At 45.5% G+C, this 18472-nt stretch overlaps 1 protein-coding gene across 1 annotated transcript in view; it reads left to right on the top strand.

Annotated features, from left to right (window-relative positions):
* Nucleotides 1-18472, top strand: part of LOC140489224 (chondroadherin-like protein) — a 31722-nt gene that overhangs the window by 12281 nt on the left and 969 nt on the right. The window contains exons 3-4 of the mRNA XM_072588534.1: nucleotides 11569-13248; nucleotides 14301-14467. Coding sequence (XP_072444635.1) covers nucleotides 11569-13248; nucleotides 14301-14467 — 1847 coding nt within the window. The remainder of the gene's footprint in view (nucleotides 1-11568; nucleotides 13249-14300; nucleotides 14468-18472) is intronic.

Genomic DNA, 18472 nt, shown 5'->3' with positions numbered 1-18472 from the left:
TTAAAAAAGGGCAAATGTTTCATGTTTGCAAGGAATTTCCTGAGGAAGGGCTAAGAGATTAATTGTGTGAGGGGACTCTCTAGTCCGAGGTACAGACAGACGTTTCTGTGGCCAGCAGCGAAACATCAGAATGGTGTGTGTCCTCCCTGGTGCCAGGATCAAGGATGTCTCAGTGAGGGTGCAGAATGTTCTCAAGGGGGTGAGGGACCAGCTGGAGGTCTTTGTACACATTGGAACCAATGGCATAGGCAGGGAAAATGATGAGATTCTGAAGGGAGAATAAAGAGAATTAGGCAGGAATTTCAAAAGGAGATCTTCAAGAGTAGTAATATCTGGATTACTCTCGGTGCTGCGAGCTAGTGAGGGCAAGAATAGGAGCTCACCTGCCACCCTACCAACCTTCGCATAAACCAAATCATCCTCCGACATTTCTGCCACCTCCAAAAAGACCCCACCACCAGGGATATATTTCCCTCCCCACCCCTTTCCGCCTTCCGCAAAGACCGTTCCCTCTGTGACTACCTGGTCAGGTCCACGCCCCCCTACAACCCACCCTCCCATCCTGGCACTTTCCCCTGCCACCGCAGGAACTGTAAAACCTGCGCCAACACCTCCTCCCTCACCTCTATCCAAGGCCCTAAAGGAGCCTTCCACATCCATCAAAGTTTTGCCTGCACATCCACTAATATTGTATCCGTTGCTCCCGATGCGGTCTCCTCTACATTGGGGAGACTGGGCGCCTCCTAGCAGAGTGCTTTAGGGAACATCTCCAGGACACCCGCACTAATCAACCACACCGCCCCGTGGCCCAACATTTCAACTCCCCCTCCCACTCTGCTGAGGACACGGAGGTCCTGGGCCTCCTTCACCGCTGCTCCCTCACCACCAGATGCCTGGAGGAAGAACGCCTCATCTTCCGCCTCAGAACACTTCAACCCCAGGGCATCAATGTGGACTTCAACAGTTTCCTCATTTCCCCTTTCCCCACCTCACCCTAGTTCCAAACTTCGAGCTCAGCACTGTCCCCATTTGTCCAGACTTGTTCTACCTGCCTATCTCCTTTTCCACCTATCCACTCCACCCTCTCCTCCCTGACCTATCACCTTCATCCCCTCCCCCACTCACCTATTGTACTCTATGCTACTCTCTCCCCACCCCCACCCTCCTCTAGCTTATCTCTCCACGCTTCAGGCTCACTGCCTTTATTCCTGATGAAGGGCTTTTGCCCAAAACATTGATTTTACTGATCCTTGGATGCTGCCTGAACTGCTGTGCTCTTCCAGCACCACTACTCTAGAATCTGGTTTCCAGCATCTGCAATCATTGTTTTTACCCCCTAGGATGATAGAGTAGATGAATGCATGGCTGAGGAGCTGTTGTATGGGAGAAGGATTCACCTTTTTGGATCATTGGAATCTCTTCTGGGGTAGAAATGTCCAGTAAAAGAAGGATGGATTGCACCTGAATTGAAAGGAGACTAATATAGTGGCAGGGAGTTTTGCTAGAGCTGCTCAGGAGGATCTAAACTAGTAAGTTTGGGGGGTGGGGACCCAGGGAGATAGTGAGGAAAGAGACCAATCTGAGACATGTGCAGTTGAGGAAAGAAGCGAGTCAAACAGTCAGAGCAGGCAGGGACAAAGCAGAGAACAAGGTAGGACTGATAAATTAAACTGCATTTATTTCAATGCAAGAGACCTAACAGGGAAGGCAGGTGAACTCAGGGTTTGATCAGGGACATGGGACTGGGTTTTGATAGCAATTACAGAGATGTGGCTCAGGGATGGACAGGACTGGCAGCTTAATGTTCCAGGATACAAATGCTACAGGAAGGACAGAGAGGGAGACAAGAGAGGAGGAGAAGTGGTGTTTTTGAAAAGGGATAGCATTACAGCTGTACTGAGGGAGGATATTCCCGGAAATACATCCAGGGACGTTATTTGGGTTGAACTGAGAAATAAGAAAGGGATGATCACCTTATTGGGATTGTATTATATACCCCCTAACAGTCATAGGGAAATTGAGAAACAAATTTGTAAGGAGATCTCAGCTATCTGTAAGAATGATAGGGTAGTTATGGTAGGGTAACTTTCCAAATATAGACTGGGACTGCCATAGTGTTAAGGGTTTAGATGGGGATGAATTTGGTGTGTACAGGAAAAATTTCTGATTCAGTATGTGGATGTACCTACTAGAGAAGGTGCAAAACTTGATCTACTCTTGGGTAATAAGGCAGGGCAGGTGACTGAGGTGTCAGTGGGGGAGCACTTTGGGACCAGCAACCATAATTCTATTAGATTTAAAATAGTGGTGGAAAAGGATAGACCAGATCTAAAAGTTGAAGTTCTAAATTGGAGGAAGGCTGATTTTGACGGTATTAGGCAAGAACTTTCAAAAGCTGACTGGGGGCAGATGTTTGCAGGTAAAGGGATGACTGGAAAATGGGAAGCCTTCAAAATTGGGATAACGAGAGTCCAGACACAGTATATTCCTGTTAGGGTGAAAGGAAAGGTTGGTAGGTGTAGGGAATGCTGGACCACTAAAGAAATTGAGGGTTTGGTTAAGAAAAAGAAGGAAGCATATGTCAGGTATAGACAAGACAGATCAAACGAATCCTTAGAAGAGTATGAAGGCAGTAGGAGTATATTAAAAGGGAAATCAGGAGGGCAAAAAGGCGATGTGAGATAGCTTTGGCAAATAGAGTTAAGAGAATCCAAACGGTTTTTTGACAAATACATTAAGGACAAAAGGGTAACTATGGAGAGAACAGGGCCCCTCAAAGATCCGCAAGGCGGTCTTTGTGTGGAGCTGCAGGAGATGTGGCAGATACTAAACAAGTATTTTGCATCAGTATTTACTGTGGAAATGCATGTGGAAGATATAGAATATAGGGAAATATCTTGAAACATCTTGAAAAATGCCCATATTACAGAGGAGGAAGTGCTGGATGCCTTGAAAACATAAAACTGGATAAATTTCAGGACCTGATCAGGTGTACCCTAGAACTCTGTGGGAAGCTAGGGAAGAGATTGCTGGATTAGTGGTGCTGGAAGAGCACAGCAGTTCAGGCAGCATCCGAGGAGCAGTAAAATCGACGTTTCGGCTGGTATTCCTGATGAAGGGCTTTTGCCCGAAACGTCTATTTTACTGCTCCTCGGGTGCTGCCTGAACTGCTGCGCTCTTCCAGCACTACTAATCCAGAATCTGGTTTCCAGCATCTGCAGTCATTGTTTCTACCTAAGTGATTGCTGGGCCCCTTGTTGAGATATTTGTATCATCGATAGTCACAGATGAGGTGCCAGAAGACTGGAGTTTGGCTAACGTGGTGCCACTGTTTAAGAAGGGTGGTAAGGACAAGCCAGGGAACTACAGACCGGTGAGCCTGACATCAGTGGTGGGCAAGTTGTTGAAGGGAATCCTGAGGGACAGGATATACATGTATTTCGAAAGACAAGGACTGATTAGGAAAAGTCAACATGGCTTTGTGCGTGGGAAATCATGTCTCACAAACTAGACTAAGTTTTTTGAAGAAGTAACAAAGAGGATTGATGAGGGTAGAGTGGTGGATGTGATCTATATGCACTTCAGTAAGGAGTTTGAAAAGGTTCCCCATGGGAGACTGGTTAGCAAAGGTAGATCTCATGGAATACAGGGAGAACTAGCCATTTGGATACAGAACTGGCTCAAAGGTAGAAGACAGAGAATGGTGGTGGAGGGTTGCTTTTTAGACTGGAGGCCTGTGACCAGTGGAGTGCTACAAGAATCGGTGCTGGGTCCTCTACTTTTCATCATTTATATAAGTAATTTGGATGCGAGCATAAGAGGTGTAGTTAGTAAGTTTGCAGATGACACCAAAATTGGAGGTGTTGTGGACAGCGAAGAAGGTTACCTCAGATTATAACAGGATCTTGATCAGATGGACCAATGGGCTGAGAAGTGGCAGATGGGAGTTTAATTTAGATACATTTGAGGTGCTGCATTTTGGGAGAGCAAATCTTAGCAGGACTTATACACTTAATGGTAAGGTCCTAGGGAGTGTTGCTGAACAAAGAGACCTTGGAGTGCAGGTTTGTAGCTCCCTGAAACTGGAGTCACAGGTAGATGTGATAGTGAAGAAGGCATTTGGTATGCTTTCCTTTTCTGGTCAGAGTATTGAGTACAGGAGTTGGGAGGTCATGTTGTGGCTATACAGGACATTGGTTAGGCCACTTTTGGAATATTACATGCAATCCTGGTCTCCTTCCTATCAGAAGGATGTTCTGAAACTTGAAAAGGTTCAGAAAAGATTTACAAGGATGTTGCCAGGGTTGGAGGTTTTGAGCTATGGACAGAAGTTGAATAGGCTGGGGCTGTTTTCCCAAGAGTGTCGGAGGCTGAGGGGTGACCTTACAGAGGTTTATAAAATAATGAGGGGCATGGATAGGATAATTAGACAAAGACTCTTTCCTGGGGTGGGAGAGTCCAGAACTAGAGGGTAGAGGTTTAAGGTGAAAAGGCAAAGATATAAAAGAGACCTAAGGGGCAACTTTTTCACGCAGAGGATGGTATGAATATGGAATGAGTTGCCAGAGGAAGTGGTGGAGGCTGGTACAATTGCAACATTGAAAAGGCATCTGGATGAGTATATGAATAGGAAGGGTTTAGTGGGATATGGGCCAAGTTCAAAGTTTGGGAGAAGATTTGTAGCTCGGGTGCTCATTGTTGTGGTTGTGTTTGCCGAGCTGGGATTTTGGCTAGTCCTTTGGGTTGCGGCATGTCCTCGTTCCGTTGTCTCTCCCTTAGGCATCTGTTGATGAAATTGCGAGGGTATCCATTTTTGGCGAACACTTTGTATAGGTGTTCCTCTTCCTCTTTTTGTAGTTCTGGTGTGCTGCAGTGTGCTGATGCAACTTCGTTTGTGTGTGTTGGGGTGGTTGCTTTCATAGTTTAGGACTTGGTCTGTGTGTGTGGCTTTCCTGTATACCTTTGTGATGAATTCTCCGTTCGGTGTTCTCTGTACCATCACGTCTAGGAATGGGAGTTGGTTGTCCTTTCTTCCTCTCTAGTGAATCGGATTCCTGTAAGTGTGGCGTTGATGATCTGGTGTGTGTTCTCTATTTCTGTGTCTTTAATTATTACAAAGGTGTCATCCACGTATCTGACCCAGAGTTTGGGTTGAAGTTGTGGTAAGACTGTTTGTTCTAACCTTTGCATTACTGCTTCTGCTATGAGTCCAGAGATCGGTGAGCCCATGGGTGTTCCGTTGATTTGTTCGTATATTTGGTTATTGAATGTGAAGTGTGTTGTGAGGCACAAGTCCAGTAGTTTAAGTATGCCGTCTTTGTTGATAGGTTCAATGTCCTGTTGTCTGTTATGTCTGTCCAGCAGGTTGGCTATTGTTTCTTTGGCTAGTGTTTTGTCGATGGAGGTGAACAGTGCCGTTACATCGAATGAGACCATAGTTTCTTCCTTGTCTATGTGTATATTTCTGATGATGTCCAAGAATTCCTGTGTCGATTGTATAGATTGTCTGGATCCGCTGATCAGGTGTTTCAGTTTCTGCTGTAGTTCTTTGGCCAGTTTGTGTGATGGTGTCCCTGGTAGTGATACATCCCTGGTAGGGATGTCTGGTTTGTGCACTTTGGGTAGTCTATAGAATCTGGGGGTGTTGTTGCTTTCAGGTTTCATTCTTTGTAGGTCAGACCTGGTTATCTGTCCTTTTTTTGTAGATTCCTCAGTGTGTTGTTTATCCTGTTGGTGAGCTGTGGGGTGGGGTCAGCTCGGCGAACAGAACCACAATATGGGCCAAGTGCTGGAAGGTGGGACTAGATTGGGTTGGGATATCTGGTCGGCATGGACGAGTTGGACTTGAAGGATCTGTTTCCATGCTGTACATCTCTATGACTCCATAAGTGGTGAATGTGGGTATAATTACAATGTTTAACAGACATTTGGATAAGTACATGAATAGGAAAGGTTTGGAGGAATACGGGCCAGGAGCAGGCAGGTGGGACTAGCTTAGTTTGGGATTATGTTCTTGTTGGACCGAAGGATCTGCTTCCGTGCTGTATGGTTATTTGATTCTATGGCTGTCCCGGTAGAGTTGGTTTCAGATGATCATGTGATATGAGTTCATTCAAGGACGCTGATGTTAGTATGTCTGTCCTCCCAACTGATGCAAAGAATCTGTCTCATACTTCTCAAAGGTCTTGAGGTGGCATCTAAGGTTCAGAGCCATGTAGAAGAGTTGGAAGGATTATATTGGGGTATAGGTAGACCCACAATGCTGTTAGGAAGGGATTTCCAGGATTTAGACTCAGCACCACTGACGAAATGGTGGACCCCAATGCGGTTAGGAAGGGATTTCCAGTATTTAGACTCAGCACCACTGAAGAAATTGAGATATATTTCCAAGTCAGAGTACTGTGTGGCTTAGAACGGAACTTGAAGGGGGTGGTGTTCCCATGTAGCTGCTGTCCTTGTCCTTCTAGATGGGAGTAGTCACAGATTTGAAAATGAGGATGGCAGTTGCTGGAGATTAGAGTCGAGAGTGTAGTGCTGGAAACGCACGCAGATCAGGCAGCATCTGAGGAAGAGGAAAATCGACTGGCCTGTTGCAAAGACGTTACTACAGTTGTTATGGGGGATTTCAATATGCAGGTAGACTGGGAGAATCAGGATGGTATTGGACCTCAAGAAAGAGACTTTGTGGAGTGCCTCAGAGATGGATTCTTAGAACAGCCGGTGCTGGAGCCGACCAGGGAGAAGGCATTTCTGGATCTGGTATTGTGCAACGAACCAGAATTGGTCAGGGACCTCGAAGTGAAGGAGCCATTGAGAAGTAGTGACCATAATACAATAAGCTTCAATCCGCAATTTGAGAGGGAGAGGGTACAATTGGAAGTGACAATATTTCTGTTGAATAAAGGAAACTATGGAGCTATGAGGAAGGAGCTGGTTAAAGTTCAATGGTGCAATACCTTAGCAGGGATGACAGTGGAGGAACAATGGCGGATATTTCGGTGTATAATGCAGAAGTTGCAGGATCAGTTCATTCCAAAAAGGAAGAAAGATCCTAGGAGGAGGCAGGGGTGGCCGTGGCTGACGAGGGAAGTTAAGAAACATATAAAGTTAAAAGAGAAAAAGTATAACATAGCAAAGATAAGTGGGAAAACGGAGGACTGGGAAGCTTTTAAAGAACAACAGAGGATTACTAAGAAGGAAATACACAGAGAAAAAATGAGGTACAAAGGTAAACTGGCCAATAATATAAAGGAGGATAGTAAAAGCTTTTTTAGGTATGTGAAAGGCAAAAAAATGGTCAAGACTAAAATTGGGCCCTTGAAGACAGAAACAGGGGAATATATTACGGGGAACAAAGAAATGGCAGAAGAATTGAATTGGTACTTCAGATCTGTGTTCACTGGGGAAGACACAAGCAATCTCCCTGAGGTAACAGTGGCTGAAGGACCTGAACTGAAGGGAATTTATATTTGCCAGGAATTGGTGTTGGAGAGACTGTTAGGTCTGAAGGTTGATAAGTCCCCGGGGCCTGATGGTCTATATCCCAGGGTACTGAAGGAGGTGTCTCGAGAAATCATGGATGCGTTGGTGATTATTTTGCAGAGTTCGATAGATTCGGGATCAGTTCCTGCAGCTTGGAGGGTGGCTAATGTTGTAACACTTTTTAAGAAAGATGGGAGAGAGAAAACAGGAAATTATAGACCAGTTAGTCTGACCTCAGTGGTGGGAAAGATGCTGGAGTCTATTATAAAGGATGAAATTACAAACATCTGGACAGCAGTAACAGGATAGGTCAGAGTCAGCATGGATTTATGAAGGGGAAATCATGCTTGACAAATCTTTTAGAATTTTTTGAGGATGTAACTCTGAAGATGGACAGGGGAGATCCAGTAGATGTAATGTACCTGGACTTTCAGAAAGCTTTTGATAAAGTCCCACATAGGAGGTTAGTGAGCAAAATTAGGGTGCATGGTATTGGGGGCAAAGTACTAACTTGGATTGAAAGTTGGGTGGCTGATAGGAAACAAAGAGTAGTGATAAACGGCTCCATTTCGGAATGGCAGGCAGTGACCAGTGGGGTACCGCAGGGATCAGTACTACGACCGCAGCTTTTTACAATATATGTTAATGATATAGAAGATGGTATTAGCAATAACATTAGCAAATTTGCTGATGATACTAACCTGGGTGGCAGGGTGAAATGTGAGGAGGATGTTAGGAGATTACAGGGTGACCTGGACAAGTTAGGTGAGTGGTCAGATGCATGGCAGATGCAGTTTAATGTGGATAAATGTATGGTTATCCACTTTGGTGGCAAGAACAGGAAGGCAGATTACTATCTAAATGGAATCAAATTAGATAAAGGGGCAGTACAAAGAGATCTGGGTGTTCTTGTACACCAGTCAATGAAGGTAAGCATGCAGGTACAGCAGGTAGTGAAGAAGGCTAATAGCATGCTGGCCTTCATAACAAGAGGGATTGAGTATAATTATAGAAACAAAGAGGTTCTTCTGCAGCTGTACAGGGCCCTGGTGAGACCACACCTGGAGTACTGTGTGCAGTTCTGGTCTCCAAATTTGAGGAAAGACATTCTGGCTATTGAGGGAGTGCAGCGTAGGTTCACTCGGTCAATTCCTGGAATGGCGGGATTACCTTACACTGAAAGACTGGAGCGACTGGGCTTGTATACCCTTGAGTTTAGAAGACTGAGAGGGGATCTGATTGAGACATATAAGATTATTAAAAGGATTGGACACTCTGGCAGCAGGAAACATGTTTCCGCTGATGGGTGAGTGCCGAACCAGAGGACACAGCTTAAAAATACGGGTAGACCATTTAGGACAGAGATGAGGAGAAACTTCTTCACCCAGAGAGTGGTGGCTGCGTGGAATGCTCTGCCCCAGAGGGCAGTGGAGGCCCAGTCTCTGGATTCATTTAAGAAAGTGGATAGAGCTCTCAAGGATAGTGGAATCAAGGGTTATGGAGATAAAGCAGGAACAGGATACTGATTAAGGATGATCAGCCATGGTCATATTGAATGGTGGTGCAGGCTCAAAGGGCAGAATGGCCTACTCCTGCACCTATTGTCTATTGTCTAAGAGCCCTTCCCAGATGCTGCCTGACCTGCTGTGCTGTTTAAGGAGCCTTGGTGAATTTATGCATTGTCTCTTGAACATGGAGCACACTACTGCTACTGAGTGTCGGTGGTGGAGGGAGTGGATGTTTATGGATGAGGTACCAATAAAGCAGGTTGCTTTGTCCTGGATGGCGTCAAGCGTCTTGAGTATAGGAGCTGCACCCGTCCAGGCAAATGGGCAGTACTCCATCACACTCCTGGCTTGTGCCTTGTAGATAATGGATGGGGTTTGAGGGAGTTAGGAGATGAGTTGCACGCTGCAGGATTCCCAGCTTCTGAACTGCTCTAGTAGCCCCTAGGGTCTGAAGTACATGTGACTCCAGGCCCACAGCAATGTGGTTAACAGTGAACTGCCCTCTGAAATGGCCTCGCAAGTCACTCAGTTCAAGGGTAGTTAGGGATAGGGTGACCAAAGTGGCCATGCCTGTGACATCCACATCCTGTCTGAGTTTCCAAAGTTTGGAAACTTTGAGAGGAACAAGCACCCACTTTCATGTCTCCCTGTTTATCCTCTGAGGTATAGATGACCTTTGATTGGGTTCCTGTGGGTATGTGAGTAACAGCTGAGACTGATCTGTGCCCAGATGGTTCATCTACAAATAGGACAGGATACCACAGGCGAGTGACTTTCAGACGTGTTGCTGGCTTGGGACTTCCCCTGCTTGTGTTTTCTGTCTGTCGCGGATATACATTTGCGTCAAAGGCAGTCGCACCTTCTTTTTTAACTTAGCTTCACCAGGTGCAGCGATCCTGGACGAGATTCTCCAGGGGCTCAGGGTTGATGTCAAGGCTATTAACTTGCATTTGCATAATGCCCTTCACTTACAAAACATCCCAAGACACTGGTCAGGTTGCTGCCAGACAAAACACAGAGCCATTTGCAGGGCTTCATGAGCAGCGGACTGAAAGCTTGGTCCTATCAGTGGATTTCAGGAAGCGTTTTAAAAGAGGGGATGCCAGTGGAGGTCTGGGAGGTTTACGGAGGATTGGAGCTTACGGCTCAGGTAGTTGAAAACATTGGAGGTGACTTTCACAGTGCATAGTCACTCCTAGCCTCATCTTTCTTCCTCACATTTTCCATCAGTGCTATGTATTTTCTCTGGAGTTTTTCCAGAGCCTGGACCTGTTATTTTTCATGGGTCAACCAGAAGGTGTTGGGCTTTTTCTCAGTCGGAAAGTAGAGTATGTATTTTTGACTCACAATCAGTGCAAAAGTTGTAATCCATTTTAGCTGATAGAGAATCGCTGAACTCTCACCTGCAGGTATACCTGGCAGGATCTACAATGCTGGGAGTTGAAAGTGTAGAGCTGGAAAAGCACATCAGGTCAGGCAGCATCCAAGGAGTAGGAGTATCGACATTTTGGGCACCAGTCCTTCATCAGGAATGGGTCTGCAGTGCCCCAGTGGGGGGAAATTCCCTATAGATTTCATGAGGCAGACACCATCATGGATGTTTATCTATAGGGAGGGTGTGATTGAGGGACAACCATTTTGAACAACTTTCTTAGATCCTGCAGAGCATCAACTGTGTGTGTCTAGTCAATCCTTTCAGCTGGGAAAGGGCTAGTAGATACTGACAGTATGTAAGGGCAATGGCTGGGAGAAATGAAGCATGTGAGTGGCCTGGTGGATCAGTGGTTAGCTTTGCTGCCTCACAACGCCAGGGACCTGGATTCAATTCCAGCCTTGGGTGACTGTCTATATGGAGTTTGCACGTTCTCCCCGTGACTGTGTGGGTTTCCTCCGGGTGCTCTGGTTTCCTCCCACAATCCAAAGATGTGCAGGCCAAGTGAATTGGCAATACTAAATTGTCTATAGTGTTAGGTACATGATGTAGTGTAAATATAGGGTCGGGAAATGGATCTGGGTGGGTTAATCTTCAGAGGGTCGGTGGGGACTTGTTGGGCCAAATGGCCTGTTTCCATACTGGAAGGAACCTAATCAAAAAAATATGTCTTACACAAAGCAGGGTGATGGTGGTATAGGAGGGTGATGGTGGTATAGTGGTGAGCATAGCTGCCTTCCAAGCAGCTGACCCGGGTTCAGTTCCTGGCCATTGCAGTATTGTAGTTTTGCAGGGTGGAACAGTGGTTAGCACTGCTGCCTCACAGCGCCAGAGACCCAGGTTCAATTTCCCCCTTTGGGCAACTGTCTGTGTGGAGTTTGAACATTCTCCCTGTGTCTGCGTGGGTTTCCTCCGGGTGCTCCGGTTTACTCCCACAGTCCAAAGATGTGCAGGTTAGGTGAATTGGCTGTGCTAAATTGCCTGAAGCGTTAGGTGAATGGGGTAAATGTAGGGGAATGGATTTGGGTGGGTTGCTTTTCGGAGGATCGGTGTGGACCTGTTGGGCCAAAGGGCCTGTTTCCACACTGTAAGTAATCTAATCTAAAAAATATAAATCACCCTGCTGTGTTTACATCTCTGTTGCAGGCAACCAAGGAACTTAATATCAAGGGGAACAACATCAACACCATTCCAACTGGAGCTTTTCTTCCAATTCCCTACCTCACCCATTTAAATTTACAGAAATGTAAGATTCACCATCTTGCAGAAGGTGCCTTCCGGGGACTTGGTCAGCTGATCTCCCTGAATCTAGGCTTCAATAGCATTGAGTTCATTTACCAGGAGACCTTTGACGGCCTGATGTCCCTTCAACAACTCATCATTAACAACAACAGGATTGAGGAGATCAGGCCTGGTGCTTTTGGCCAGCTGGGATTCCTAAACCTCTTAAATCTGGAAGGGAATCGCCTGGTCTATTTGCCCCCTTTGGTCTTTCAGGGTCTCCAGCAAATTAAACACCTTCGCTTGTCAAACAACATGCTCAACAACATTGCAGATGAGGCCTTTGCTGGGCTCTGGACACTGAAGAGATTGAGTCTGGATGACAATGAGCTTCAATACTTGCCAACAGAAGCCTTGTCCAGGCTCAAAAGTGTGGCCAGAGTGGATCTCGGCCAGAACCCTATGACCTACCTTGGTGACGAGTCTGTCCGGATGGCTTCATTGAAGCACCTGACTTTGGACAACATGTCCCTTCAGGAGGTATCTCACACAGCATTTATCCACAGCCCCGGGCTGGTGGTGATTGACCTTCGTTACAATCAACTGCAAGTCATGCAACCCCTGGAGGGGCTTGAGGCCTTGAGAACCATCAACCTGACAGGAAATCCAATCCAGTGCAACTGTTTGATGAGTCCTTTCAGGGAATGGATTTCCAACCGCACCAAGCTGAGAGCGGAGGTGTTCTGTGGAGCGCCGGGAGTATTCCGTGATGAGCGGCTGGATTCACTGCGGACAATGGACCTGAAATGTATCAGCCGGCCTTCCGACCATGAAGACGAAGAGGAGCTCAATCCCCAGAGCAAGCCGGAGAAAAATAACCAAGACAAGCTCCCGTGCCCAGAACACTGTGACTGCAAACATGATCTAAAACATTCTACCTGCGAGGGCAAGGGTCTCCGCAAGATCCCGAAGGGTTTCCCCGTAGATGCCCTTCTTCTCGATATGCGCCATAATGACTTCTACACAGTGCCCAGAGGCTCGTTCTCAGATTTGAAATCTTTGGTTTCACTTCACATGCAGAACTGCGGAATTCATGACCTCCATGATGGTGCCTTCCGTGGCTTAAAGAAGCTTATTTACCTCTACCTGTCTGGTAATGAGATATCGAGTCTCCAGCCAACCATCTTTGAGGGGTTACCAGACCTGACTTATTTGTACTTAGACTACAACAAGTTAACATCAGTTCCCAAGGGAGCATTCAAGCTGCTGCCCAACCTGTTTGCCCTCCATCTGGAATACAATCCCATTCCCCAACTGACAGATGAAAACATGGAAGGAGCTGACTTTCTGAGATGGCTCTACCTGACGGGCAACAACCTCACCTCCATTTCTCCCACGGCTCTGCAGCCCATCAGGGGGCTCCAGAAGCTGTTTCTAGATGAGAATAAACTGACAGCAGTTCCCACCATTGCTCTCATGGGGGCGTCAAATCTGGATGAATTGAAACTAGCCAACAATCCAATTAAACAGATAGGTGACTCTGCCTTCCTGCCAGTGGCAGGTTCTCTACAACACTTATGGCTGAATGATATGGGATTGGAGACGGTAAGATCCAGCTATGAGATACATTTCTGATGTTGATTTCTGTTCTTTTCGTGTTGGCTACAAAATTTCCTAAACTTGTTCCATAATGTCTTTGTGATTAACCATACCGGATCTTTGTTGTGAGTATACACCTATACAGTCCCTAAGATCTGGAATTCCCTCATGAACCTGTCCAACTCTCTCTTCTCCTTCAAGCTGCTTCTCTGTCCTGAGCTAATTTTTGACGTGGTATCAAATTTTGTTTGCTCACCGTATTGTGAACATCTTTTCCCCATGTCAAAGACAATTTATGAATTCAATTTGTTGTTTTGAGCCCCTAAGACCAGGAATATACCAGCCTTTACACAGCTAGGACTTTAGAGGCCTTTATCAGACATAGAAACCAGTAGTGCGTGGGAATAAAGGTATTTGAGCTCCTTGTTGAAGTATACAAGATACGTCAGATCAGTAATGTCATTGGCAAGTTTTACTGGCTGTTAACATAAGAAATAGGAGCAGGAGTAGGCTTTTCAGCCCATGGAGTCTGTTCTGCCATTCGTGCTTAATCTAATAATCCTCAACTCCATTTCCCTATACCCTTGATTACTGATTAATTTACCTTTAACCTGATTAAAAATCTGTCTATCTCAGCCCTGAGTCTCCTTAATGACCCAGACTCAACAGCCCACTCTGTAAAGAATTTCACGGATTCAATAGCCTCAATTCCTCCTCATCTCTATTTTAAATGGGTGAGTGCTTACTTTAGGATTATGCCTTCTGTTCCTGGAGTCTACCACAAAGGGAAACAACCTCTGTATTGACCCTGTCAAGCCCTCTAATAGCTGGTCCAATCCAGTTTCTAGTCAGTGGGAACCAGCCTCATATTGATAGTGGGGGATTTAGCAATGGAAATGCCATTGAATATCCAGGAGAGATGATCTCCCTTCTTGGAGACGGTTATAGCCTGACACTTGTATGAATGGACAATAAATGCTAGCAATGCCTTCACTGCCAGGAAGAATAAAGGTTGTTCTTGTTCTTGTAATATTCGCTTTGTTGGTTTCTCAATACAGATCTTTGATGGAGCCTTTGATGGATTGCATTCAGGGCTAGAAAGCCTTTACCTGGAGAATAATAAGCTGAGCAACATTCCTGATCTGAAGAAGTTCACAAGTCTTCATACTATCAATCTATCGAACAATCCTTGGAACTGTGATTGCCCACTCCTCCACCTCCGCAGGTAAACACCTCTGAACAGGAATTGAAGGACAAACTCAGCAGGTCTGGCAGCATCTGTGGAGAGAAATCAGAGTTAATGTTTTGGGTCGAGTGACCCTTCCTCACAACTCTGGATGCTGCCTGACTTGCTGAGTTTTTCCAGCAATTTTTGATTTCTGATTTCCAGCATCCGCAGTTCTTTCGGTTTTAACAGGATCTGTATGAAGTTTGTGATTACCAATTGTGGGTTGTATCACTAAATGCTGTCAAGGCATTCAGATTCCAGCCAAGATTTAAGCAACTTCTAAATTAGGCCATACTCTCCATTGAAACATCAAACTGGCTTGAAATAATTTTTGTTGATACCACCAGTAGCCCCCTTTCTGCATAAACTGAGGGGTTTCTTTTCCAGCTGATTAAAGGATTTGAAGGGTTGACTGAGAGAATGTTTTTCCTATTGTGGGAGAGAAGTAAACATGAGGCCTTAAAAGAGACACCTGAACCGTCGACTTCTCCATCTGCTGATGCTGCCAGGCTTGCTGTATTCTCCCAGCCTCCTGCTTGTCTGCCTTAATCTGAAAGCAGGCCATTCAGGGATGAAGGCAAGAAACATTTTTTCACACAAAAGATGGTGGTTAATGTGAAATTCACTTTCCCTCACAAAGGTGTGGCACCTAGGGGCCCAAACACTGTTGAATAAGAGTTTCATTAGGTGAGGGGATTGAAGGCAATGGAGCAAAGTTGAGGCTATGAAGTTAAAATAAAGATCACCCACAATGCAATTAAAAGAGGGAGAGAAATTGTCTGATAGTCTGGTCACTCTTCAGATGGAGATAAATCCAGATGGAAGAGTGATGGGTGGCTCTTTGACTATAGGGGCATCACAGTCGAGGCAAGCCTTCTCCTTGTGTGCCAGTGGGGATGTTGGGAAGCAGTGAGGAGCTGATGTCAGCCTCATTGGGGATGAGGCACCAGGAGTGTCAACCAAGGAGCAATTGAGACCCAGAGGAAAGGGAGGACAGTAGGTGCTCTAAGACATGGAGAAGGGAACTGATTCATCCCAAGCATTGGTTTTATGGGCCTTTCACCTGTCTGTTGAGCTTGGAGCCAGAGCAGGCTGGGAGGGATGACAGTGTCTGCTTTCTGAGTTATAAAGGCCCTGGAGAAAAGGGCTGGGGGCTTTTTCAAATTGAATTCTGGTGGGTGTTATTAGAGAAGGCAATTTGTCCTAATATGAATTGAGTTGGCAGTCTCACTGAGAGAGATCATATCAATAATGGGTTCAGGAGGTTAAGTCTCCTGCTGATAGAGCTCTGAGCCTAATCTGTCATGATATCTTGAGAAATGTCCTTCATATTTGTAGTGGAAATTTTGCTCAATATTCTTTATTTGGTCATCACAACTCAACTGGAAAAGTAAAATGTAATTTGGGAAGTTCTACAGTGGGTTTTTGCCAAGTTGGACTCATAGACCAACTAGGTGCCATCTTGGTTGGGCTGAATTAATTCATTTCTGGAAGAACCCAGCAGGTCTGGCAGCATCTGTGGAGAGAAATTAGAGTTAATGTTTCAGAAGAATCACTGGATCCAAAGTGTTATCTCTGATTTCTCTTCACAGATGTTGCCAGATATCCAGAGCTCTTCCAACAATTTCTGATTTTGTTTCTGATTTCCAGCATCCGCAGTTTTTTTGATTTGAATTTATTCCATCTCATTTATGACAGTTGCTGACAGATGTTGTTCTTGCAAACATACACTGGTGTAGAATGGGCAGCTGGCTGAGGTTACCTATGGAATGCCCCCCCCTCCCCGGTCTGCTCTTTACTAAAGAAGACTGCTCTTTCTAAAACAAAATAGCACTTCTCAAAGAAGTAGCCAAAGAGAAGCGAGCATGTGAGTTTCAGAGTCTCTCATGGTTGACTTTTGACCTTTGGGCTAACACCATGAAACAAGTCAGGTTACGTTCCCTTTAAACTATATCCAGATGAAGTCATGTTCACCTACCATTCTTGCCTTTGCCAATCTCTGTGGTTCCCCCAGGTTCAGTTCAAAGAATTTCAAACAGGAAATTGTTCCAGCACAGTCAGAGGTCATTCAGCCATTGGGTCAGTGCTGGCTCTCTAAATGAGCAATTCATCTTGTGCCATTCCTCTGTTTTCTCCCTGCTCCCTGACATCTTCAGATCACAATTCAAACCTCTTTCAACCTGTGCTCCATCACAGTCTCAGGCACACATTCCAGATTCTGGCCACCCACTGCGTGAATGTTTCTCCCAGGGGTGCCACTGCTTTGTTGGCGATTATCTTCAATCTGATCCCTCCACCAATAGCAACATTTTCTTCCTATCTACTCTGTCCTTGTGATCTTGAATACCTGTATAAAACATCCTCTCAACCTTCTTTTCTGCAAGGACAGCAATCCCAAACGTCTCCAATCTATCTGCAGGACAGAAGATTCCCCAACTCTTGAAGTATTCCCATGATTATTTTCTGCAGTTTCTCTAAAGCTATCACATTTTTCCAACAATAGAGCTAGACACACTACTCCAGTTAAGGGGGAGCCAATGTTTTTTACAAGGTTAACATAACTTCCTTGCTCTTGTATAACTACATTGTCATAGAATCCTTACAGTGTGGAAGCAGGCCATTTGGCCCATCGATGCTACACAGATCCTCTGAAAAGTATCCCATCCAGACCCACCCCCTGTATTGCCCATGGATGATCCACCTAGCCTGCACTTCCTGGATGCTATGGGCAATTTAGCATGGCCAATCCACCTAACCTGCACATCATTGGTCTGTGGGAGGAAACTGGAGCAAACCCACACAGACACAGGGAGAATCTGCAAACTCCACATTGACAATCACCCAAGGCTGGAATTGAACCCAGGTCCCTGCTACTGTGAGGCAGCAGTGCTATCCACTGAACCATCGCATCACCCACAGACCTTGTGTTACAAGTTCCCTTGCACTCTTGCCCCATTTAGCCTCTGCAATTCCACAATTCCATTTTACAGCTTCTGCACAATCCCCTCAATTCCAAAATGTATATTGCTCTCTGGTTCAATCTTCCTACATTTGGTGAAGAATACAACACTGTCCCCATTTCAAAGTCTCAAAATCGATTTTGTTGACCCTGATCAATCATCTAATTCATTCTAGTTCCTGCATTCCCTCCCTTCTCTAAAGATGTTTGGGATATTTAATCACGTTTTATGTTAGTGCAACAGCATTGCTCAGTGGGTTCAAATCCACTGCACTGGAGGTGTTGTCTTACAGGTGAGATTTTGAGGCCGAGCCTGATCTCGAGCCTGGGAGAAAATTGGTCTAAATATAATTCAGAGATGAGTGGGAGTGTTCTCCAGGGCATCCTTCCCTGTTTTTGTCCATCAACCAAAGCTGAAATGCTGGCATTGTGGTAATGACCACATTACTGATTGCGAGAACTTGTCCATAAATTGGCTACCATGTTTCGTACATTACAACAGCACCTATGCTGCAATTAACACTTCCTTGGTTTTGCAGCACTTTGGAGCATCTTGAAGTGACAAAAAAGGAACTAGATCATAATTCCTTGAAAGTGGAGTCACAGGTAGACAGGATAGTGAAGAAGGTGTTTAGTACTCTTCTCTTTATTGGTCAGTGCTTTGAGTGTAGGAGTTAGATCATGTTGCGGCTGTATAGGACATTGGCCACTTTTGGAATACTGTGTGGTCTCCATCCTATAGGAAGCATGTTGTGAAACTTGAAAGAGTTCAGCAAAGAGTTACAAGGATGTTGCCGGGATTGGAGTGTTAAAGCTATAGGGAGAGATTGAATAGGCTGAGGCTTTTCCCCATGGAGTATCAGAGGCTGAGGGGAGACCTTACAGATGTTTATTAAATTATGAGGGGCAAAGATAGGGTGAAACTAAAAGGCATGGGTTTAAGGTGAGAGGGGAAAGATTTAAAAGGGACCAGAGGGGCAACTTTTTCATGCAGAGGATGGTGCGTGTATGGAATGAGCTGCCAAAGGAAGTGGTGGAGGCTG

Source organism: Chiloscyllium punctatum, chromosome 18, assembly GCF_047496795.1.
Source record: "Chiloscyllium punctatum isolate Juve2018m chromosome 18, sChiPun1.3, whole genome shotgun sequence".
Taxonomy (NCBI): domain Eukaryota; kingdom Metazoa; phylum Chordata; class Chondrichthyes; order Orectolobiformes; family Hemiscylliidae; genus Chiloscyllium; species Chiloscyllium punctatum.
The sequence above is the reverse complement of the archived record's forward strand: the minus strand, read 5'-3'. Positions and strand labels throughout refer to the sequence as shown.